At 43.5% G+C, this 24,254-nt stretch overlaps 3 protein-coding genes across 8 annotated transcripts in view; all 3 read left to right on the top strand.

The window, feature by feature from the left end:
* Positions 1–920: 920 nt before the first annotated feature.
* LOC108626998 (odorant receptor 13a) lies at positions 921–2,916 on the top strand. Of its 2 annotated transcripts, XM_026815282.1 has the most exons (8): positions 921–961; positions 1,032–1,197; positions 1,307–1,615; positions 1,673–1,959; positions 2,101–2,200; positions 2,256–2,360; positions 2,434–2,583; positions 2,673–2,916. In XM_026815282.1, the coding sequence occupies exons 2-8, from the start codon at positions 1,033–1,035 to the stop codon at positions 2,727–2,729; spliced, it is 1,173 nt and encodes a 390-aa protein (XP_026671083.1). In that variant the 5' UTR covers positions 921–961; position 1,032; the 3' UTR covers positions 2,730–2,916. The 2 variants fall into 2 exon arrangements, with proteins under 2 accessions (XP_026671083.1, XP_017883486.1); XM_018027997.2 differs by lacking the exon at positions 921–961 and having other exon boundaries at positions 970–1,197.
* A 77-nt stretch (positions 2,917–2,993) lies between these two features.
* On the top strand, positions 2,994–22,393 carry LOC108627032 (centromere-associated protein E). 3 transcript variants are annotated; one of them, XM_026815274.1, is made up of 9 exons: positions 2,994–3,570; positions 5,282–5,597; positions 6,079–6,164; positions 13,583–13,689; positions 13,855–14,117; positions 14,405–14,582; positions 16,981–17,150; positions 17,815–21,056; positions 21,296–22,393. In XM_026815274.1, exons 1-9 carry the CDS (start codon positions 3,524–3,526, stop codon positions 22,272–22,274), a joined length of 5,388 nt encoding a protein of 1,795 aa, XP_026671075.1. In that variant the 5' UTR covers positions 2,994–3,523; the 3' UTR covers positions 22,275–22,393. The 3 variants fall into 3 exon arrangements, with proteins under 3 accessions (XP_026671075.1, XP_026671076.1, XP_026671077.1); XM_026815275.1 differs by having other exon boundaries at positions 5,297–5,597; XM_026815276.1 differs by lacking the exons at positions 2,994–3,570; positions 5,282–5,597; positions 6,079–6,164 and adding an exon at positions 7,166–7,311.
* Positions 22,394–23,498: 1,105 nt separating this feature from the next.
* The window catches only part of Srr (Serine racemase), a 5,809-nt gene continuing 5,053 nt past the window's right edge, over positions 23,499–24,254 (top strand). The window contains exon 1 of one of the 3 annotated variants that reach the window (XM_026815280.1): positions 23,499–23,586. In XM_026815280.1, coding sequence (XP_026671081.1) covers positions 23,584–23,586 — 3 coding nt within the window. In that variant the 5' untranslated portion in view covers positions 23,499–23,583. Of the gene's footprint in view, positions 23,587–23,919; positions 24,088–24,254 lie in introns of those variants that run through there. The other 2 variants (XM_026815281.1, XM_018028057.2) reach the window with 2 other exon arrangements.

The following is a 24,254-nucleotide window of genomic DNA, read 5'->3' on the forward strand; positions in this document are numbered from 1 at the left end:
AAGTATACCTAAACCATCTTATAGTACTTGCATGTTATCATTTTAATATCAAAGCCGACGTTATCTACAACGGGAAAATTAGTTACACATCTAAAATGGTATCAGGTTTTTCTTTGCTCTCCCATTGAGATATTTTAATGAAATTCGGGAGATATTCAGATAAATCCTTGTTGAACATGCCTCTAAAATTTTATCACAATTGGCACATTACAAATCTTGATATTTGCATTTTTCAAAATTTCGCTTTTCAATCTCATGTCCATTAGATGCTGCCTCCGTGACAAAATACGGAACTAAAGTGTGCGCTTAACATCGTTCGAAATCGATACAAACTGGTATAGATTTATTTTTTATTTATTAACGTGAATTTGTCAAAGGATAATTACTCTACTGCTCGGAATTGATCGAAATGTAAGAAACGCGTTCAGGAAGGATTTATATAAATGTTTCTCAAGTTTTATTACGATATCTTAACGGGAAAGATCAGGAAAGAACGGGAGAGACCGTCCTTCATGGTATATCCTAACATGAAACAGGAAATAGATTTCTACTAAATAAGTTCTTGCATAGAACATTCGTAGAATCAATCCAAGTAGTTGTTTCGAAACTATACCGATACGAAATCTTCACAAATACCGTAATTTCTGCATCACCGAGAAGAAAAAGAAAGCTAAAACTGTAGGTAGTTCTTTCGATAGAACTGTATTCTTGAATAAAGAACAGTTATTTCCCTACATTACAGTTATTTCCCTGCATTATTTATCTATTCACGACGAGAAGAATTGGCAAAGTTGCACGCGATACGTAGTTGTACAAAGTACTAGCGTGAACGATCTACCGCTCACGAAGGACAATTGTTACCTGCACTACCAATCGCCCCCCCCGGTCGCTCGCAGCAGCATTTTTTTACGGGTTCCTCGTTCACATCGCTTGACTGAAGGATTCATGTTAGAACCACGAGGTATTCCAGAAATATCCGTTTCATAAAGTGAAAATTAGAAGTGATAAGTTTATTTTCAATTACGTTTAAGAATGATGAATACGAAGATTGAAGCGTTTCACGAAGAGGATTACGATAAGTTGATTAAACCGATTATGATAACTGGTCACATAATTTCTATTTGGCCCTTGCCAGAGAACAGCAGCTCGAGAAGAATTATGTTCAGAAAGTTCCACTTGTTCTGTATGTTTTTTTTAGTAAGTGCCTCTTTTTTTAATCAGTGAATTAAAAAATGAAACCGGAGTTCGAACGATTTCGTGATTTTCAAATATAACGACCGGCTTTGATCAAGGGAATTGTCGTTAGGTAGTGGTGATGTCGATTGCGGTGACGGCGGACGTGATTCACTTACTCGATGATTTGGACGAGGCAACCGAGTGCGCTTTAATTTGTACAGCTTTTTGCCTTTGCGTGGTTCGTATGACGGTCTACTCGCTTCATCAAAAGGACATGCTCTATGTAGTAAACACGATGAAAGATGACTGGCTCTCGTCTACGGTCGAGGATCGAGCAATTCTTGCTGAGAAGACGATGTTCGCTTTTCGTCTAGCAAAATACTTCATCAGCACCGTTGCTATAACTATAATTATGTTCATGACTGTTCCCGCTTTGGAAGTACGTACATACTGAATAAATAGGAAGCGTAAATTGAACTAAATATCTATTTTATAGATCTACGTGTTGGGTGCCAGCGAAAAGGTGCTCCCGTTCCGCGGCTACTTCTTCATCAACCAAACCGTGTCGCCCGTTTTCGAATGCCTTTATTTATTTAACGTGACCGCGGGTGGTTTCGGGGGTAGCATGATCGCGGGTGCAACTAGCTTTAATCTGATCGTGATAATGCACGGCTCGGGAAAATTTGCAGTTCTGAGGAAGAGGCTAGAGAATCTGACCGGCGATGATCCTGAATCTACTTCCGTCTTGCGAGATTACGTGATTCGACATCAACGAGCCATAGAGTAGTTCTGATTTTTCACTTTCATTCAATTTTATTAATTCTATTCTAATTTCAATTATATTGAAAGAAATTCGATTTTTCAAATAAATCATGCTATTACTAAATGTTTCCATAGCTCTACGATGGAATAAATTTGCTGTAGGTACGCAGATGCATTGGAGAGGATCATAAATGTCCTGGCTTTGGGGCAATTCATTATTAGCACGGGTCTGATCTGCTTCGCAGGATTTCAAATTACTTCGGTGCGTTCTCGCTCACGCTTACAAGCTCTCTATAATAAAAGAACAATCTTTGTAGATGATGAAGGACAAAGGACGTCTGCTGAAATATTCGACCTTCTTGAACTCCGCCATCCTCGAGTTATTCATGTTCAGCTTCAGCGGGGACGGATTGATCGACGAGGTCTTCATTAAATCCCGATGTAATAAAAACGAACACGATTCGTGAAAATGATTATTAAATCGTATTTATGTAGAGCGAGGCTGTGGGTGACTCTGCTTATGCGAGTGGATGGATCGGCAGCCGTTTTGCCAAGAGTCTTCAGATCATGATGTTGCGCTCGAGGAGTCCTAGCAAGATAACAGCGGCGAAATTTTACAGCATGTCTCTGCAAAGTTTCTCGTCGGTAAGTAGAAATAGTTCTTTAAACAGATTCCCCGCGGCTCATCGTTATCAGCGTTATTTATAACGGAGTCTCGTCTGCGTTTTGCACAGGTTTTGAGCACATCGTTCTCGTACTTTACGGTGCTCACAGCGACTAACGACGACTAACAGCCTTACCGATGAAAACGAGCTTGGACAACGCTTTACGGTTCCCCGATGACTCAAACCACAAAGAATACATTAGTCGTTCCACTAGCCTATAAATATCCGTGTAAACCAAAGTATGGTCCGAAGGTATTCTCGATGCTTGATGATACGGTGGAAGGTTTTACAATAAATTGGGTAATAGGTCCAGCGAATGATCTTTTAATTTTGTTAGCACGCTATCACTCCCTGTGTTGGAGAGGTATTTCTTACAAGGCCAGAGATCAGATCTGTATATTTACACAGACCTGTTTACCAAACTCCTAGCTTATTATAAGCCTAAGCATCTCGAGGCATGCTCCATTTACCAAACCATGCAACCAGTGTTCCTTAATTATCTCGAGTAATACACACGGAGATCACTGCTTACACAGTCCATAATTTCAATTATCCGATCAAACAATACGATTGCGATCGAGCTAATCGGATAAATAATTCTAGGCAAAGGATAAGAATTCTTTAGTTGGAAGGAGGACAGCGTTCGCAGTTCAGTTTTAGGCAAAATGTAACGAGTTCCGTCGACTTCTCTCAGTCTGGGTGGGGTAAGCCATCGGCGAATGGTCTTGGGAAGCGACTCGAGGGTATTTTCATCGCAACAGTACAACACGTGCACCCGGCCAGTGCACGCACAGTTCTCTTAGTTCTTACTCCGTCGAGTGTTCGCCGAAATGCAACGCGAATCGTCTTTTAAACATTTCTAAGCAACGGAAACAGGAAGTGCGATGGGAGTTAGCTGATATTGTCCGCGTGATGGCAATATGGCCAACATCAAGGTGGCAGTTCGAATAAGACCGATTTCTGCCAGGTGAGTTTTACAAACGATCATCAATTAATTACATAAATAATATTTTCAAATAGACGAAATCATTAGAAGATCCATGGATTTATCGTGATCGATTGAATAAAACCATGCAAGAGTTGTCGCGAATTTCAAGCTACATTTCAGAGAACATAAAAGCAAAGAAAACCTCGTTCTCTTTACCCATTTTGCTTAAGGTCAAGGCTTTCTCGTTGTTCACCACAACTTCATTTTTCCACCGTTTTACGAGGACCGGTAATCGACTCGGGCAAACACGCGCGTACAGTCGGAAGATAATTATTTTCGAGCCGGTGAAACGAACGAGGACAGAGATCTGAAGGCAGATTTATAGGGGTGCGGCGCGGCGCGGTGCGCCTTTGAGCAGACACTTATGAACTCGTTTCTATACTTAGAAGGATGGGACCGGGACGTTGGAAAGTAAGACAAACTAACAATTGCTCGGGAGAGCGTAATGAGCAGTCGGCGATGAAATTAGAGCCATTAAATTTGGAATAACTATTTTCCTAAAACGAACTCGTTATTCTCTTCGATAATTAGGAAGCTCTACGTATCTCGATTAAGGATGTATTGGCTATACAGTCAATCCGAAAAGTTTATGCACTTTAGAAACGCATTTTTTAAAAAGAAATCAGACGTCGGAAGAACATTGCTAATAATAAACAACAAAAAAAAATTTTCGNTGGATTTGTATGCTAAGTAAAATATCAATTTATTTATTATTAATAATCGATATTGTGAGATTTCGCAAAATGGATGGGAACATATGTTAGAATATCTCTGAGGGATGTGGACGGTACATTCGTGAATGAAGTATTGTCCTAGGCCGGTTTGTCAGATCGGGAGACCATCCACGAGCGGACGGATCGCCGGTTGGATCTCTGTCGTTGGTTTCCTGGGAATCGATGATCGATGGGGTTGATAGACGCGTTTGCGCGAAATAGGAAACGTTAAATGGAATTGGTCGCACAGCGTCCGGATCGATGCTGTGTACAATCGTCATTTTATTCCTTGTCAATTTGTTTTACTTATTAGTCTTCGCTCTGAGTTATCCATGTAGAAACTTTTATGGAATTGCACCGATTTCGCTGTTCAAAAGACCCGGCGAGTATTAATTTCGCAAAAAGCTGGATACGTGGCACGGAATCGTTGCGATTAGGGGGCGAACAGGGCCATGATAGGATCACGCGAGGACCGGGGTTAAAGCACCTTCAACTTCTTCTACACATCCGTTCGTATGTGTCACACGCGACTGAGTGGCAACGTGTAAGCTTTTACCTGTCTCTCGTCACGCCACGGAATGCGAAGCCAGATCCATGAATCAGATCGATTGCGTTTCTCAATCAGTCAATTGAAGAATCAATTGCGTTTGAGCACGTAGATCATGGCACGAATATCGATAGAATCAGTTTAATTAAAACTGATGGTATAAAGAATTATAACGTTTCTTCTGTGCGCGCTAATGGCGCATTGGAACATGTCGAATAATTTCATAGCTTTCTAAAGCGTTTTTAATTTTATATTACCGCCGTATTCGACTCTGTGCTGGGGATCGAGTAAAAACTATTCAAAGAGAGAGTAAGCGTGAGCGCGCTGTATAGAAATAGCCTTTATGGAAAAATGGAATTTTCTTTGAAAAGGGACGACACCTGGCAAACGAATTTTTACAGTTTTATCGGCACTTTTAATCACTGGCCAGGTTTTCTCTTCGCAGAGAGTCGAATCTAACGGGGTCGGAGGTGGTCGTCCGCACGAACTCGAACGAGATCTCGTTGACAAACCTGAAAGTCTCGTCGAGCAAGGCTGGGGACAGCCGCGAACGCACGCGGAAATATGGTTTCGATTACTGCTTCGACTCGTCCAAACCGCAGGCGGAGAATTTCGCAGACCAGGCCAAGATTTATCAGACTTTGGGAGAACCAGTCCTGGACGCCGTCTTCTCTGGATACAATGCCTGCCTGGTGGCTTATGGACAGAGTGCTTCTGGGAAAACGTATACCATGATGGGCACCAAGGTATTCGCAGATTTTTGCAATCTTTATACTACGAACGTTCTTGATTAAGAAACCAATGGGAAATGCGTTAAACGAGGTTCTGAGAATTTTATCCCTGATTTCTTGGGCACAATTCGGGATGGGCTCCGGTCGGAGGCCCGGCTCGGTTTAATTGACGCGCAAAATGGGCGGCGTTCTTTTTCCGGTTTCTCGGCAAATTGAAACTGTTTTTTTCCGGCCGCGGTGGCGCTTAATTAAATTGCCCCGTGGCTTCGTAACGGGGGACAACGAACCGGGCAGGGGTTTTTTTTTTTTTTTTTTGAAAGCGCAGCACGTGTTGCGGTTATACGTCGAACACGTACCGGTTTCAATTATGGGGACCCGGATCGCCCTGGGACATTTCGATGACCGATAGTTAACGATACGTAATTTTTCCGGCCGACTTGGTCTACTCGTTTTTCAGAAACGCGGAATGGCTAACGAGGTTTCGTTTTTGTTCCAGGAGGATCCCGGTCTCACGCCGCGTCTCTGCGAGGGTTTGTTCGCCAGGATCGAACAGCAGAACGAGAGCTATCGCGTTTCCGTGAGGTAAGGATGTCCACCCACGCTTTATTTCCGACGTTGTTTTCAAGGAAAACACTGAATTTTATTACTTCTTATTAACATTTCAAGCGTCGCATCTTGTTTATTCAACAGAGAATTTTTCAATTTAAACTACGTCATTTTTCTTCGTATTGGTGAAGGAAAAATTTTTTAACAAGGTTTATGTTACATTTTATTACAAGGCAAATGTTTGTAAAATTTAATATCATTTCTTGTATCTCTCCGTAAATTCTGTTGAAACGTTGGATGGAGAATGCAAAGGCGATAACGCGTGATTGATAAGCGTGGGAAGGTTGCCACGCGTCTTTTAGTGAAGTCGATCGAGACGTTCCGGTCAAGGTCTGGCCATTAGGTCAATTTTCGTCGATCATCGATCTAGATCCCGCCGTCCCTGACGGTGGACGGTAATCGTTTTGTTAGAAATTCTGTTCGCATTCTTGTAGCGATTACAAGGGCTTCGGAAGCCATTTGCGAAACAGTTTTGTTCCACCGATGAAAAGTTGATAATGCCCTGTCCTTTGTTTGTTCGAGTGTTAATTAAAAATGGTTATCGCCAAGATTTGGAAGAAATATCGTTGATTTAAAATAACATTAGCCCGGGACTTTATCTTGTAGGAACCGTTTACTTCCGAACAGCAAAGGTAACTTCTCTAGCTCTTGGGAAACTCTTAATAGAATCTGTTCCGGAGGTAATAGCTTCCACCGTGCAATTGATTCGCCTAGTCTCTTTTGACCTTACCTTCTCCCAACTCGATTGTTTCGTCAGCAATTTATCTCGATAGCAATTATTATTAATAACACGAACGAAGTACACGAGTAAGCCTATTACCTTATGAATTCTTGTGTCTAAAGTTTGATTGCCATAGAGGTATGAAGATTTCAGGTTGATTCGAGAATGGATTGTCATGGAATCTTTTATAAAAGCATTATGTAGAAGCGTTAATCGAAATCGGGAAAATAACGGATGTCGACGCGTGGTTAGGAACGGGGGTGGCGCCGATATGGGGCGGAAGGGGGCGGTTAGTCGAGCTTTAGGAGTCGCGAGGCTTGCTAGCTGTTGGCCTCGATGTGTCTTGCAAGCTCAGTGCCCCGTGACTCGCAATCCTAGTCGGACGCAAACGCTCTATCTTTGGTAAGAACTTAGCACCCCTTCTGCACGTTCTCACCCGTCCCCCGTAACCGAATACAATTTATATATTTAATCGACTGATAATACAACTTTTATGTTCAATATTACTCCAGTAGCTTTGTTTCACACATCTGGTTTTTATTATAACGTAACCGGGTTTATTTAAAGGAGAGCGGCGTGCAAAAATTTGCACGGCTCCTCGACTCACACTCTTCTTCGTAAACACCGGTTTTTATTCCCATATTAAACGTTCGCCGGATTGCCTTGAGCCCGGTGTAAAAATAAAAGCGTGAGGAGGAGCGGACCCGCCGCCGCGCAGCTTTGCCGCACTCGTAAAAATTGTATTTACCGTTCGCGCGAAATATCGATTCCCGCCCGCGTTCCCGTGTGTATTTTTGTTTCGCTATTTTTTTGTCTTCTCTCTCTTTTGACCGTTCCATCGAAGAACGCCGCGCCAAGTTTTATCGCCACTTCGAAATTACGCGCGTGTAACGGAAACGGGGATGAGAGCCGTGGAAAAATTGTTCGGACCCATTGCTCGCGATTTTTTTTTCGACCCCGCGGACGCAGCTGCGACGCCCGATCAAATTTCGGAAACGCGTTCCCACGACCCGTAAATCCTGGTTCTATCTGCCTCTTCGAATTACTCGAAATATCACTGGATATCATGGGAAACAATTGGACCGATCGCGGAATATAAGTGTGTCGCGTAGTTTTCGAGTCGTCGATAATAAAATCGTGGTTCTGTCTCTCATCTATTGAGAAACGTGGGAAGGTTCGCTCGATGTACCGTTGAATAAACGTATCGGTCAGCCGCGCTACTCTTTTCGGGCTGGCTCGTCACTACGCCGACGGAAAATCGTTAAATGGGTCGACGAACAAAGTTTCGGGCCTCGATGGAGCCTCGCTAAAATTCTATCCTAGACCGAGGCTCCTTCCAGGGTGTTTCTCACAATATTCGATTAACGACTCATACACGGAATAAATTAAATAACGATTGATCATGGCACGATGGAATTTGATTCCAATGACAATATCGCTTCGTCTCGGAATCGGATGAATATTCCGCGAACATTTCTCGAAGCGGAAGTTAAAAAGGCGAGTTCCCATCCGGCGCGCTCGTCGAAACAACGTTTTTGTCATCGCGGAGTGTCTTTACGTTGTTCATCATCGGCAACCGGAGCCGTGAATCATCCTTTGTTCCGTATTGACCGGTTCGGTAAAAAGAAACGGCAGATTTACGGACCACCCCTCATCCCCGTTGGAATACGATAAATCCGCGTTTATACGATCACCGGCAGTTATTAAAAAGTGGCAGGCCAATTCGTTGCTAGACAAAAATACAGGTTGTTTCGACTTTGAACGACAAAGCCGCTCTGTTCCTTTCCTACAAAAGCCAGCTAGATGGGAATTTTTTTTTTTTACGCCAGACACGGACATTGTTGGATCGTTCGTTGTGCTTACGAAGCGACGCGATGAGAACGTTAATGGCGGCGCACGAAAAATATTTTACCCTGCATCCCTTAAATTAAAACGTATCTGAAAGCTAGGTTGCGTTACGCGTTAATAATTCCTGCTAATGGAATGGATCGTAAACACTGTTTCTCCTGAAAATTTTCGACTGATCGACCGTTTTTAGGGAGCTTTACGATACGCGAATTTACGGTTACAGCCGCTACGCTTTTATTCTTTATGCACTGTACCAATGCATAACTTAGTACCAAAAGAGTTTCAAGATTGAAGAGAGGACGATAAAATAGGATTAGCTTCTGGCGACCTTAAGAAATAATAAATTATTATGTCATCATCACTTTTCCGTCTTGACGAGCTTAATTCTTAACATGTTACATGACGAAGAATACAAGATCAAGCGCTCGGGTTACAAGATTAAGTAACGATTCGAGCTGAGGATACTCTGACGTAATTAGCTAATTAATATTCATAATCGAATTTGTAGTACTGATTCTCAGTCCCTTGGAGATCTTTTTTGCAAAGTGCCCTTCGAAGTCGGACTGTCCATTAAAGCCCAAGTCCCTCTAATGCGATTACAGCCAATCTCGCTGCTCGTCGCGTCGTTTGATAACAGGACAGAATGTCGCAGCTTTTAAGCACGCAACCGAGACGGTTCCCGCGGGAACGAGAGCTCTCTTTGACTTAACCGGCTCTTGAATCATGGCCCGTTTCCGCTTTTTACGATTGCGAATTTACTGCTTTCTTAATTCTCAAAACACAAGGAAAGAGGAGTCTCTTGAATTGTCGCTGGTGGCCGCCGTAAGAAGCAACGATAACGGTGATACTGGCGAAGTTTCTGGACGCCGTAACACAGAACGAGGCAACAAAGAACTGTGCAATTGAAGATTAACATGGTCGTGGAATCTGTCGTTTCTATACAAATTCAAAAATACATCCGTTTTTTCTCGATACATCTAATAAAGTAGACACACCAACAGCGGCAAGGATTCGATGATTGTTCCCCGAACCGGCGCGCGAAATAAAAGACAATCGAAAAAGATGTGGGAAAGGAATTGTTGCTTGGGAGGAGGACCGTAAAATTAAAACGTACCGCAAGCATAGGAACGGGAAGGGAAAGCAAACGTCGATGGCACAGAAGGAAAACCAGAGCAAATAGAATTAGCAGAGAGAATTTTCTCACCACCCGATGGACGTGCAAAGAAACGAATTTGTTTACAATAATCGATGTTCCAGTGGAAATCGAATAACTTCTTTTACTAAAAACGAACATTTTTCTACGTGGTTTTATATAATATATTTCTACGCTTGAATCCTTAATTCTAGTTTCGTTAGCACCGACGAAGGGAACTCGTTTTATTAGGAATAGTTACGCGGTTTATTAGCCGTTGAAAGAAGAGGAAAGTTCGCGGTAATGGTGGGCTTTGGCCTTCTGGCAGTTACCGCGAAAAGGGGTGCGCGAAACACTCGATTCATTTATCAGCTGCGGAAATAAGCGAGCAAGGAGGAACTAATTAACCCGTCCCTCTTTATCTGCTAAACGCTAAACGCGCGGCTGGAAGACACGCGGTCCGACGACGTGCGCGGGGATCGATATTCAGGTTTTGTTGTGCAATTAATTATACCTGTTAGCGAATCGTACGATCGTCAATAAACGCGCGCATCTCTCTCTCCCGGTGTCCCGAGCATAATTTAATTTACGACCCAACCCGGTTACAATTGACACGTACCGGCAATAAACGCGATACGGGCTAATGTCGCGCGAAAATTGTCACACTTTCCCCGTTAATTCGCGGCCGAATTCCACGAGTTTACTGCGAAATCATCGTATTTCTGACGCCGTTCACCATATTTTTTAAAATAAATACGCAATCTTCGTCCCCTTATTTAAATAATTTTTACATTCTAATAGAATTTGTATAATTCAATTGATCCTGTCGACCGTCGGAATATTATAATTTCTGCTTACGAATATCTACTTGATTGATATTGCGGTATAAAGTGAAAGAATGGAAATACTGTTTGCATGATTTAAAGCAATTATAAGAAGCGCGTGCAATCAATTTACGCAGTAACTATTTTATTGAGTCCTTGGTATGGTCAGGGTCGAAATGTTTCGGCGTTGTGTGCCCTGGCCGAATGATTCGTTGGTCGGCAATTGATCAGGAATCATCGTCATTAGGCATCGGCGTTTAACGTGATTAAGTCGCCGAATTCGTACGCGATAGCATGCCGTGCCGCTCTTCCCGTTCCGCAATGAAACGGTAACCGATCAAAAGCTCCGCATTACTTATGGCTGATTGATCGATAGAACCTTTCCCCCTTTGTCTCTCGCCTCTCTCTGCCTTTCACCAATATCGCTTTGCCACTGCCAACGAAACCTTTAATTCCCTTCTCGACCCCCGGTCATTACGATCCGATAGCAAATTCAATTCGATTTCAATTCCACAGATTTCTGGCTCTAGTTGATATTTTATACGCGACCAACCACGGATTTTTATTTATTTATTATCGAGAATTTCGATTGTGTGTGTGTGTGTGTAACGCTCGCACCGAACGCTCGTAGGAACAACGTCCTATTGGGGGCAATTCTCAATCGGAAATTGCAACAATTCGATGCGCGATCACGGCTCCCGTTGACCCAGTAATCGAGGATCGATATTGGCCTAACTGCGTCGTAAACGTTTTACACGGAATCGCGTGAACGCCGCGTGCGGTGTCTCCTCCGATCGACTTCGAGTCTTTCTGTGGTGTGGGTCGTCGACTCGTTAAGCTTCACGTGATTACAGTATCTTCGCCCGACCATTCAATTCGATTAAACGAATGAAGGTTGAAAAACGGAAGACGATCCCCCCTTATAATGTGTACGAATTTTCAAATGAACATTAAATACCGAGAGACGAGTCAGAAAAAATTGTCTATTCCTTTCGCTAGGCGAGTCGGTGGATCGATTCTTATTTCGACACGTTCGCCGTAATATCCGGCAAACACGAGAGCCAGCTTTCGTTTTCCCTGCACTCTGCACCGGTGAAAACGAGACCCACTCGACAACTTTGCACCCTTTAATGATTCTCTAATTTTTACTTTGAATTTTGTTAATTAACGCCGATCACTCGGCTCTTGTAAAATTATAAGAACTCGTTTCTTGTACTACTCGAAACAGTCTTTAAGTTTAACTTCATTCGATCAGGAGAACAAATTTAGTATTCTTAGATTTGACACTGAGCCATTCTAATTCTAAATCAGAATCCGTTTCGACTTATCGTACCACAAAAACTGAACTAAATGTTACTCCAGTAAAATTTATCAGCTAAGAAATTGCCGGTAAACACGTCGTCGCTAAAATATTTTAGCAGATAAATGCTTCAGGTGGAGAACAAAGTGCAACAGATCACAGGTTAGCGTCCAACCGACAGAGACGTTCAGAGTTATCTCGGCGAAACTTTAAATAGCTTTTTCGCACGGGACTCGTCCGCAACGAAAAGAGTTTACAAAGCTGCCTTTAAGGGTCGGGCCAATTTTCCCTGCGAATTTAGCGATCGTAAATGCAAATAAATCGCGGCGCAGTGTTCGGGGTCAAGGAAAACGGTTAGGTGAATCCGGCGGGAGTTCGATTTTCTTATTTCCGGAAGCTTATATTCGTCGGTACGTGCACGGGAATTATTCACCGCGACCGAAGCATTCCTGAATACTTGCAATAACCGGAAGCCGGGCGACCCTATTTACTTTGAGTTCGGTTCCGTGGTCGACTGAAATACGTGACGTCGAAAGCTCGCTTTGGACCCACGTTTCTCATGGGAATTCGTAACAGTTTCAATTTTTCACCGCGGTCTCTGATTTTTGCACACCCTACGCTTTGATTAATTCGCGTACACGCTCTGAAACTCTGTTTTTGATGCCTCTACGGTTTCATTAGAGACGCGGTTGTTCCCGAGCTTCGTACGAATTTCCCGTGTACTAATTAATTCTGATAGTTGCAATGCAGTATTCAAAATCCGCGCGGCGAGATTTAAAGCGGACAACTCGAACTGGACCGCGTACCGTTCAAATGAATCGTGATTACGATTAAAGGGACGAGTATCGAGCTTATGGAATAAGTACGAGAGACACGCGTTGCTCTACTGATAGTCCGATACAGATAAAGGGGGCGCGGAAAGTGTTTCGGAAACTCTGATCGTTGTTAAGCGGATTTACGGTCGCACGTGCGGACGTTTCACGAGCACGGCGTAGCAGATAATGACGTTAAGAGTTTAAGAGGATCCGAGAGCTTGCGGCCCGATGAGAAAAGTATGCCTCGGGACCAGCAACCGATAAATTGTACTCTACCTCCTACGGGCATCAAGCGGAATCGCGTCGCGTTGAATATTCACGTGTACCACCGACTCGTATTATCGGCCGCGTTGTATGCAAGCGTTTATCTCTTTGATATTCGGCGTGTGTCGCCTGGGTCACTTTGCGATTACACCGTTTACTGGTACTTGTTGAATACACATGAATAATACTCGATACGAGATATTTATTGGTTTCCAATCTTCATTTCGGGACAACAGATTTGCCGCGCAATATTTAATACTGCCCGACGCGGAATAAGTACTAAAAAATCGATACGCCGGATACAGTCTTTCCTCTCGAAACGTATCCTGGATTCTATACAGTTTTCTTAATTAACGTATCATGAATACCTCGGCTATAGTTCTCTCGATGAGCGGAATCGTTTGAATGTAGAGCGGGGAATCCATTAAGTAGCGAAATGAACGATCAATCAAACACGATGGGACGAGGGTAATGGTGAATTCTGTTTCAGTTACCTGGAGATATACAACGAGAGGGTGAGGGATCTTTTGAAGTCGTCCTCGAGTGCCAGTGGATTAAGGGTTCGCGAGCATCCTCGACTCGGCCCTTACGTTCAAGGTACCGGCAATCGAACCTTCCCCTGTAATTGGCTCCTCCAGAATTTCCCATGCTCTATCTGAATGCATTGCTATTCTTATAGATAAACCTGACTACTATTTTCCAATTCAATTGGCGAAGATGTAAACGGACGAGAGGAACGTTCTAAACATTTTTTTGAGCCAGGTTTAACCCAGCACGTGGTCCGCACGCTGGGGACGTTGATGTCCTACGTCGAAGAGGGAACCAAGGCTCGTAAGACCGCGTCGACGTTGCAAAATCCAAGCAGCAGTCGTAGCCACGCTTTATTGACGATAGCCGTCGCGACGGAGACGCAGGCCGTCGGCGCCTCGAAGAAGAACTCGGGACGGGGCGGTAGCAAATTGCGACTGGTCGATCTGGCGGGCAGCGAGAGCGCGGCCACGTGCAGCGGCGTTCATCGACTGAAAGTGAGTCACTTTTCCAAAAATAATGTCTTGGACTACGGATCGATAGACCCTTTCAAGATAGAAATTGAGGAGCTTCCTGTTGGCCCGTGCCAATTTAAGTAGCACGGATTCGTTTATTTCGCTGTTTCATTCCGTTAGGTAAAGATCGATGCAGCGGGTCATCTCGATATTTAATTCATATGATAATAACAGTAAAGGAAAGTTTCATATTCATTTGGCTCTTCGAAGGACGATAAATCCAGTGTAGTCGAGGAGAATGAAAAATCGTGGGTGACGCGTGTTCACAGGAGGGCGCGAATATAAACAAGAGTCTAGTAGCTCTAGGGAACGTGATATCGGCTCTCGCGGAGAGGGGCTCGACCGGAAGTGGTCCAGGGAGGAGGTTCATCCCTTATAGAGATTCTTCGCTTACTTGGCTGTTGAAGGACGCACTTGGCGGAAATGCCACTACCATTATGCTCGCCAGTAAGTGTCTCTCTTCTCTTTGATCTTCTCTTCCCGTCTTCCTCTCCTTCGTCTTCGTCGCATTTATTTTTAGCAGCATCCAGCGTGTATCCACTTAAACGATGATTTACACGTCCGAGCTTTCTTTTCGCTACGATCCCTCGCTAATCCGTTTACACGTCCGTTCCAGATTCGCTTCCTTCGAAGTAGCCCCCATTCGAAATGCAGTTACTCGATTCCTGTTTCACTTCTCCCACCAGGAGATCGCGATAATTAATTTAGGAAAGACGACTCGGCTTCCGGGACGCGAGGAAAAAAAATTGGCCGCCGCTTTTCCATTCCTTCCCTCGCGCCACTTAACTCCAGCTTTCCATAAATTCCAGTTAATTGCCGGAGGGAGAATTATTATCGCGAGCCTCTGATTCATGAAATTATCTCTCCGCGAATATACCCGGCGCCGCCGTCGAACTCGCTCTGCTCCCCGGATGGTAATTGGTTTAAATGCTTTTCCAGGCGAGCTAAGGCGCGGAAATTAAAATTCGATAACCGGCGCGAAAGCGTTGCGACGGGAATCGGTAAATACGAAATCCTTTAAAGCTTCTCCAAGTCGCGAGCACTTGAAAAAACGTTTCACCCCCTTTCACCCCGAAAGGGGGTGAAACGCTGATTCTTAACGCGTAGATGTCTCGTAGATAGTTAAAAAGTCAATTGAAAAAGTCTTTATCAACGCAACGTGTCTGACTAAAATTTGCATACAGACTTTTTTCATTGGCCATACACGGGTTTGTTATAAAGGAATATCCGGATTAAAATTGTTGATCGTATCAACAGGAATTCATGAAGCAACATAGTGTATGAAATCACGTTTTAACGCATGAATTTTTCCAACATGTTTAACAGTAATAAACATCGGGCATTACAATTGTAAAAGGTGTTTTAATATGTTCATTTTATGTAGTATGATAATTTCCGTTTCCGTTCCAGATAATCAAATAATACGAGCCCTGATTTATTAATGTATTAAAATATGAAAATCAATTTCAATTGTATTGAAAATTATTTTAAATCCGGATACGCTTTTTCCAACGATTTATATTATGATCTTGGAGCACTGTCAGTAGTTTCGATCAGTTTTGGTTAATATTTTTCGAGACCGTGGCAACGAATCGGTACCCTTGGTTCACTGAATGAACCAAGTTTTGGTAGTAACTCTCGTAAATAGGTCGAGAGTGTAAATCTTGTAGAAGTTGAAACGTAGTTACACGTGGCACGTAGAGGAAATACAGTGAGAGAGAGAGATTATCACTTATCAGGGCAGAACGAATTATGAAACGTATAAAGGGAAACAGATTTATTTATATTATATTTGTAGCAGCAAACGGGGCTTATTGATCGAATGAAAAGCACCGCAAGTATTGACTGACACACAGGTCAGCTTTTTAACCCGTCGAACAGCGCCGAGACTCGGTCCCATTCAATTGAAAAATGTTTTCGTTACGCAATTTCCGATCTCTCGACAGAGAGATTTTTTTTTTTATCCACGTGACAAGTGGCCTGACGTTTGAATTCGAAAAAGACTGATCCGTCGTTTGTGCCCGACCGATTTCGTTCTGCCCTGATTTCGTTACCAGAGGCGACCAACAACCCTCAAACTCTTTGTTACACACAACCCCCGTTCATAACTTCTGTGTGTTTCACTAAAACTAGTTACAATTAATCGTATGATTTAATATCGGACTTATCGATGAGCAATAAATACGTGAAAGTGTCTTAAAATTTATGAACGGAGGTGTAGGTACCGACGATTGCAGTTTCCAGGTGAACGGGAACCATCTAACGCGTCTAATGCGTATTAGCGTAGAAAAACGATCGGGTAATTAACGCTGCCGCGTGAAACGAAAGAGTCGGCAAATATTCGCAGCTGTGGCCGCGATCGCGTATAATTAATCGGGGCGAAATATTCCAAATCGATGATCATCGACGTCCAATTGAATTGCTAATAGCATTCGGGCTTATTATCGACCAGCACCCGAGTACAAGGGTGGGGTGTGTTTAATATTCAGTGTCCGCGTTAATGATTGACCGCGAGTACGTTCCTCTTCCAGTATCCTATTAAAAGATCAAACTATTCCGGTGCTGGGCTCGTTTTTAGATCGCCACAGGTATAAGGATTATAAACAATTTTAAATCAGATTTATAATCCTCATATCAAAATACAAAAATGTCATAAATTAAATTCATTAGAACGGTCGATATAAAATAAATAGGATTTGTCGATTTTATCAAAAGATTCAATTTCGTTTTGAGTCGAGGGACAAATACGTCGTTACAGAAGGGAAACGCAAGAGACGCGACTGTAGATGTTTGCTATCACTTATTTCAATTGAATCCCGATTGCATTTGCGTGTTTCGTTTGCAGCAATTTCGCCAGCGAGCGGAAGTTACAACGAGACCGCGCACACACTGCGCTTCGCTCAAAGAGCGCAGAGCGTGGTCAATCGACCAGTGGTTAACGAGGATCCTGTAGCGAGGATCGTCCGTGAGTTAAGAGCCGAGGTGGACAGGCTCAAGTCGTTGCTACTCGAGAAGGCAAGTTCTATTAGGAATCCTAAAATACTTGTCAAGATCTACAATCTACATGTTCTGTACAAACTCTATTCTCTCGAACTCGAACGTATAAAAATCTGCACGCCGCTATCGCTTTAAAAATCGTACACTGCGTTTAGAAACAATCGGTGTTGCCCGTGCGAACATCGGTATGAAAGGAGCGAAGAGAAAAATAAATTCGCAATTACCAAAGACGCGGGAAATCATTTCATTTATAACCGGGAATCGATTTTGGATGTGGGAAATCCTGCATGGGTCTGGTTTCCAAATGGAGCAGACCGGGATAAATCGGACGAGTTTATTATCCGAGTCCGAAGCTAACGTAAACTCGTATCGTCATTACGCAAATGAAATGCATGAATCGTTTATTTGATAGGAGCCTGCGCGATCCTTCCCAGTGGCTCGCGATGCCACAACGATTGCTGATAAAATACAGTTCGCAGGTGTACAAGCTTAACGAGTGATCCGTATTTCCATGCTGCGTGTACATTTTACACTGTCCATCGTTACGTAATCGGTCATTAATTAGCCTCGGCGTTCAAGTGATGATATTCGGACTGCGGATTTTTATGCGAAGTAAAATGCTTATTCTCGATGACGAGGAGATACATATGGCAGAATGGATAGGAAAGATTCTTGTTCACAGAATATATCGGACAAGGCGCTGCTGTGCTGCTGTCAGAATCAACCCACTGGATCGAATCAACTGTCAGAAGTGGCATCTAGACAATCAATAGAACAAGATCCGGAGTCTAACAATGAAACCCAGAAGACAGAATCGGTGCCGAAGATAGAAAAAGAACGAAGCGTTGTCCCGTTGCGAAGATCGAATTCCAGTGACAGCGGAACCGCGCGCGAGGTCGACACGATAAAGAAATTCGGTTCCTTGGAATTCGTAGCTGGCGAACGTTTCAGTTACAGTAGAGCCAAAGTGACTGAGCTGAACGAAGAAGAGGACGAAATCAATGAAATCCATGAATCCGTGTTCGTCGATATCCCAACGTTAGTCGCCGTTTTAATAAAACCGGACGACGATCTCCAGGAGTCTAGCGCGCAGATCGAGGAAATCTGCTCGGACGAGGTTAACGAGGAACCGATTGAATTCATCGAAAGGGTCAACGAAGCTTTTGAGGGATCTGAGAAACAGGACAGCATCGAACCTGATGACTCGGTGAATTCGTGCCACACGTCCGAAGCCGAGATCTACACGAGGTCAAGGGCGAAGCCAAAATTTCGCAAGCAGGACTCGGTGGATGTGTTACCAGTTTCTCTGTTATCGAATCTGCACACTTCGAAGAAGTTCGGTTCGGTGGAGACGATCCAAAAGAAGAGAGAGCCTCTGTTCCCTTTAGAGAGATCGCATACGAACTTAGAGAAGCGTTGCACAATTCCTGATCGTGTAAAAAAGCTGAACAACATCCGAGAGATCGACGATCAGATCTCGAACAGAAGCTGGGGCATAGATCAGCTGCAGAGGAAAGGCAGCAACGATTCTGACAAGAGTTTAAAGGATCAAGGCTCGAAGTCAAAGAGTCATGCGAGGAAGCCTAGTTTAGAGACTCTCAAGAGAAAGACCAGTAAAGATAGTAGTTCTAGCAGCTCGAAGGACGAACAGATCCTTATTTCGAGCTTGGCCCGCGACAAACTGTTGCGCAGGAAGAGCTCTCTGGAGGGAGAGTCGTCGTTAAAGAATCACACGCCTATTCAGAGAGCGAAACGAGCGGAAATCGTGGCCGCTGTGACGGAAAGGTTGTACGCAAGCCGGAAGCACTCGGAGGACCCCTCCGAGATGCGTTCCCCGCCAGAGTCCACCGCCGACATCAAGTCTGTTACTAGAATGAAGCTGCAGGAGATCTCGAGGAAAATGCTGGGCAAACGAAGGAGAGTCTGCGTGGACACTCAGACCGAATGTTTCACCGTTCGGATGAAGGACACCGCGTCCTTAACGGAAACGCCCGAAGTAATTTTGCAAGACGTGGGAGTGCTGACGGATCATCATGAGTTTTGCGAGTACTCGAATAAAAGGACGCCGGTGTTGAGAATGAAGGAAATCTCTACTCTGACTGATAAACCGAAGACGAACATCGTCAGGTGCAAAGACGCGGCTAGCTTGGCGAACGACCTCGAGGAGTTTGATTACGAGATCCATTCGCCGCGGAATGATTCTGGGATTTTATCGGACGACGCTCAGAATTATGCGGAGAGTAACTTAAGCAGCACCGAGGTGTCGGATCTCCACGAGGCTGATAGAAGAGTATTATATGCGGAAAGTTCGACGAATACGAGCATGTTCTCTTCGTGTCGAAGTTTTGCTGTTCAGACGCCGCCGCGACCGGAAGCCTTTGATCGGAGAACCGTATCGGAGATGCGATCCGAGAATAAAGGATGCACCAGGCAGTGCTGCGTTCAGCAAAACGAAACGGGCAATCCTGAGAAGAGTGTGATTTCTATACGATTGCCAGACACCATCAGTATCACTATTGAGAGCTCGAATACGTTGGAGTCTAGGATTACAGTGGATAACGATGATGCGCAGCAAAAGATGAAGCCATTGATTAAAGATGAAAAAATTCAAACGGAGTGGGAGGAGGCTTGTCGTCCAACGGAATCTATACAGAGTCAAACCGATAGTAAGGTCTTCAGGATAGAGAACATCTTTCAGGATCCTAACAATGCGATCAAGAATTCGCGGGTCGAGAGGTCCAGGGCCAGGAATTCCATTACTTTTAGGAATTCCCTGGGGACGTCGTACGTGTGCCAGGCGAAGGAGACTTCGGAAGGATACCAGGATGAAGGATTTATCAGGGACGGATTAATTACGGAGACGTTTATCAATCGAAAACGCGGTCTGCGACCCAGCTCAGTCGTTTACCAAGATCCTTTGAGGAATTGGCAGGTCCCTGTTTCATTTTCAACCAAAATTAATCCTATTAATTATGAACAAATCGTCCCGTCGTTCAGGGAACTAGAAATCAATGAAAATTCAGGAGACTCAGGACTCTCGCTTGGAGTCACAGGAAATCTGCATGGATTCACGAACACGTTCCAAGAGGATTCCGATTTAAAAGACGATGAAACGGACATACCGTCTGCTAGCATGGATCATGATCATGCCTTTTCGGATGACAGTCTGGATTACAATGAATATAACGTTGATAACGAATCGGTGATCCCGAAGATGAAGCAGATGATGGACAAACGCGATAATTTCTGTCCACCCGACGTAGTGGCGCATACCAAAAAGGATTGTCCAAAATCTTCGGAGAACGATGAGTCTGTTAACTGCGATTTCGAGGATGTGCAAATAGAATTTCCAAAAAAGAAACCTACAGAGGACTGTACTCAGATACACGATTACAAATCTTTGATTCTGGGTGTACAAAAACTCGAGGCTTCTTACAAGTCTGCAGAAATCGATGATACACTTGATACCAGTTCAAATCACGCAAAGAGTTCTGATAAGAAAAAAGTGTCATTTTCTAATATATCAGAGAATCTTAGTAACTCGAAACGTGATTCGAAACCAATTCTGAAATCGATCATCAAAAAGAGAAGAAAGAAATTGGCAGAACCTGTTCAATCTTCCAATGATGAGACAGATGATTCTCAAAACGAAGACAGAACCGGTCTGGCGTCAGAAGATTCAAGAGAAGAGCCACAATGTAGCTCCGAAAGAATCAGAGATTCTATAGAGTCAATTGAGGCGAGCACAGATAATCGCAAGAAGGTGAAGTTCTCAATGGAAGAGTTGGAAGACGAGTGGAGCTCGGAGGAGGACGACGACGAAATAAGAACAGACGTCTTCGAGGAGTATCTGAGCGAGGCTGTGACCTTCATGCGAAATCTGAACTCCATCAGTGAGTACGTGAACGGAAGGAAGAGCGATAGGTAAGGAACAATCGTGTAAGGGAAACGTTCTTGACATTTTCAGGGGTCGAGGGTCATTCGAAAGTTTGCTTTAGTCCAAGCCTAGACGAGAGACTATTGGTTTCGATTTTGTATCGATCTGTTTGCCAAATTTGTTTCACAAGGAAATGATATAGTCTTATGAATTATGATACCAGTTACATTAAACACTTGTATCATTTCTTTTCATCATCCATTTAATGAAATATTTTTTGTTGAAGGTACGTTACGTCGTCGAGTCGCGCACGTGGCAATCGGAGGGCGCGACGAAGAAGCTGGAATCGCGATTACCTGGAATACGCGAGTCGAAAGGTGAATTCCAAGGAAGTGACTAACCATCCAGAAGTGGACGATGATTTCGTGACTTCGACGGAGTCGTACGAGAGATGTCTGAAAGGTATTCAGAGGCTGGAGGACTGCATTCGAAGGGTCGACAGGCATAACGAACTGCTTAAAGAAAAGTACGGCATCGACTGCGAATCTGCTGGCGCTAGACTGGGTCTAGCGAGTCCTAGCATGGATCCTCGCGTGCCAATCTCGAATGATTTCGAATCGTTCGATCGGACGGAATTTGCGAAGCAGAAGGAGGACGATGATTTGGAGAAGAAGATCTTTACTCAGTTGATGAACGTCGCCAATTCCATCTGCCAACGAAATTCCAATCCTCGATCGAATTTATCGGACGGTGGATCGAAATTTCGTGAGAAACGTAATTACGTCAAGGAACTGTTTGATGGAGATATTACAGGGAGTATTAACTTAGAGACTTCTGGCGATGATCAAGAGTTTGAAACTTATGAAGTAACAGGAAATCTGTCCTTTGGGAAGACCCTGGACGACTTTGAATCCACGTTGGAAGACGATTTCTTACCCCTAAGCAGAGCGAATCCTTCCTCGCCGTGGTCAGATTCGACTCTCGATGATTACATACGTAATTTCGATTCTGAAGCAATCGATAAAAGAACTACTGGCTACGTCGTTTCACCAAAGAGAACCGGACAAGCAAGCCATCATTTGCAGGAAACGGATGATCAACGAAAAATCAATGGCTGCAAATGCTCGTGTTCGAAAGATCATTCGAGCGTCGAAACCGCGCAGCTACTTGAAAAACTCAGATACCCCGGCAGCCCGAGAGCAAAATTTTTAGAATTGCTTCGAGAGAGGCGGAGAATCGTCGAGTGCAGCCGTGGTGGCACTTGAACTTGTAAAATTGTATTTTTCTATCGGAGCACACCTTTGTACATAATAGAGTTGAGAATTTTTGTAACTTATCACGTGACACTTATCTTCTGTGAGTGCAATAAAGTACTTTCGTTAAAGCTTCTGGTCTCCTTTTATTAATGACGACGCGAGGTATTCCGAGTTCCCTAGTTCCGACCGCGAGTAAGCGCTAATGGTTCGCGGAACTCGGTAACACGCGTCAAACTTCGGTTTCGAGACAAGAGAACTTGGGAACCTCGCGGGTTTACAAATCAACCATCCTTTATACTCCTTTCGATTTACAATTCTATTTTTTAAATCGACATCACAAAACTCTGCAGTCTAGTAATAGAGACGTAACGCCGCTCTTACGGTCGGTAAACGTTATAATAATAACTGGGTTTTTCCGTCGAGGGGAGAACGGAGAAATCTCTGTTTCGCTCGTTCCGTTGATAAAGAATTGACGAGATTTTCGCTGGCAAAGCGAGCGTACGAATCTGAATTTATAAGAACTGATGAAGCTTTCTTCAAGCTCGAATCGTGTCTTTTTCTTGAATATCTGATCTGCGTGTGCTTACAGACGGCCTTGGTTAAGCTTGCATAAGCAAAAGTACAAGCCGGAGAACGTGCCGGTTTCACCTTTTCTACTTTGCCTCAAAGCTGATCGTTGTAAAAAAGTGTTCTTTTCAGTCGTTCCTTATAGTTTCTCTGGGGCAAGAAATAGGTATGCTGAAAATTCAGTTCTCTCTACAAGTATTTTTCAATACACGGTTCTAAGCATATTTTTCACAGGATGACGTCGTTTGAATTATTTATTTATTGCACGAATTTTATAAGAAAGCTTCGTCGTACGAAATGGAAGAGATTCGCGAAGTTGTTACAAGATTTGATAACAAGACTTTGCCCCGTTAGTGGATATGTATGTTTGTAAACTGAAGTAAGTTTGCATAAAAGATCTGTCGATAGTAACGTGTCAGTAAATGCAGTCGAGTTCAACCAGATCTCACACGTGACGGTTTAAAATAAAGCATGCTTGATGACCGTCACAGAAACAGCTTATCGCTGGAGGCCATTTAAGTTATGAAATAATGATTCGACTTATCTTCGTCCCAAATAATAGCCTGCAGATGAATATTGAGAAAGGAGACAAAGAAAATTTGTCATCTAATCAATTTGTTATGTAGAAATTCCAGTTTTATCAATCTAGGGGTTATCTATGAACCGAGTCAACTGAGGCTAACTACGATTTCAGTGGATCAGTCGATATTAGGCTTCAAGACAGAGCGTTTCCATCTCGGAGGAACTAAGCATGGTTTGTTTCTTAATCTGCTTTTTCCTTATTTAAAATTATTTAAAAGTGACTGACCAATCAATATTTGTCGAACTAGCATTTCAAAGTTCTCTTCGCGATAAATACAAATCGTTCTGTTTATGTTATTACAAATTTACTCATGTGTTCCGTCACGTGATTTGTTTCTCGTTCCATTAGAAAAACGTCTATCAGCATTAGAAATAGAATTAATCGTAGTAATAAACGAAGGGAAACCTCCGTAGAATTATGGCAATCACGAGACTTTGTACAACTCGCTATAATCGAGGTCGAAGGTCGGAACGATAAAATATCGCGTCATGATAGTTACAATTATATATTCCCGTGAGAATACGGGAGCGGATCTAACAGTTAGGATTTTCGTAACGTGCCGAGGTTTCGTGAGTCATGAGGGATCTGAACCGAAAATTTAACCAGGACAACGGTCACCAACTTGATTTGATCCCAGAAAGCACCAACGGCGACTTTGTGTCCGCGTATCACGTAATTATCGTTGCATCACGCTTATTTACGCGGTTAGTCGAAAGCTTGGACGAATTTGAAAGGCGTCAAGACAAGAATGATATCTGTGATTGCGTCGCTTAAGGATGTATTGGCTATACAATCAATCCGAAAAGTTTATGTACCTTAGAAAAACGCATTTTCTATAA

Source organism: Ceratina calcarata, unplaced genomic scaffold (assembly GCF_001652005.2).
Source record: "Ceratina calcarata isolate Rehan_Ccalc_2016 unplaced genomic scaffold, ASM165200v1 scaffold436.2, whole genome shotgun sequence".
NCBI lineage: Eukaryota > Metazoa > Arthropoda > Insecta > Hymenoptera > Apidae > Ceratina > Ceratina calcarata.

Coding starts and splice junctions, on each gene's coding strand:
- LOC108626998 (XM_026815282.1), top strand. CDS start 1,033: ATGATGAATACGAAGATTGAAGCGTTTCACGAAGAGGATTACGATAAG. Junction 1,198..1,306: donor TGTTCTGTATGTTTTTTTTA/GTAAGTGCCTCT, acceptor AATTGTCGTTAG/GTAGTGGTGATGTCGATTGC. Junction 1,960..2,100: donor CGACATCAACGAGCCATAGA/GTAGTTCTGATT, acceptor AATTTGCTGTAG/GTACGCAGATGCATTGGAGA.
- LOC108627032 (XM_026815274.1), top strand. CDS start 3,524: ATGGCCAACATCAAGGTGGCAGTTCGAATAAGACCGATTTCTGCCAG. Junction 5,598..6,078: donor ATACCATGATGGGCACCAAG/GTATTCGCAGAT, acceptor TTTTTGTTCCAG/GAGGATCCCGGTCTCACGCC. Junction 14,583..16,980: donor CACTACCATTATGCTCGCCA/GTAAGTGTCTCT, acceptor TTTCGTTTGCAG/CAATTTCGCCAGCGAGCGGA.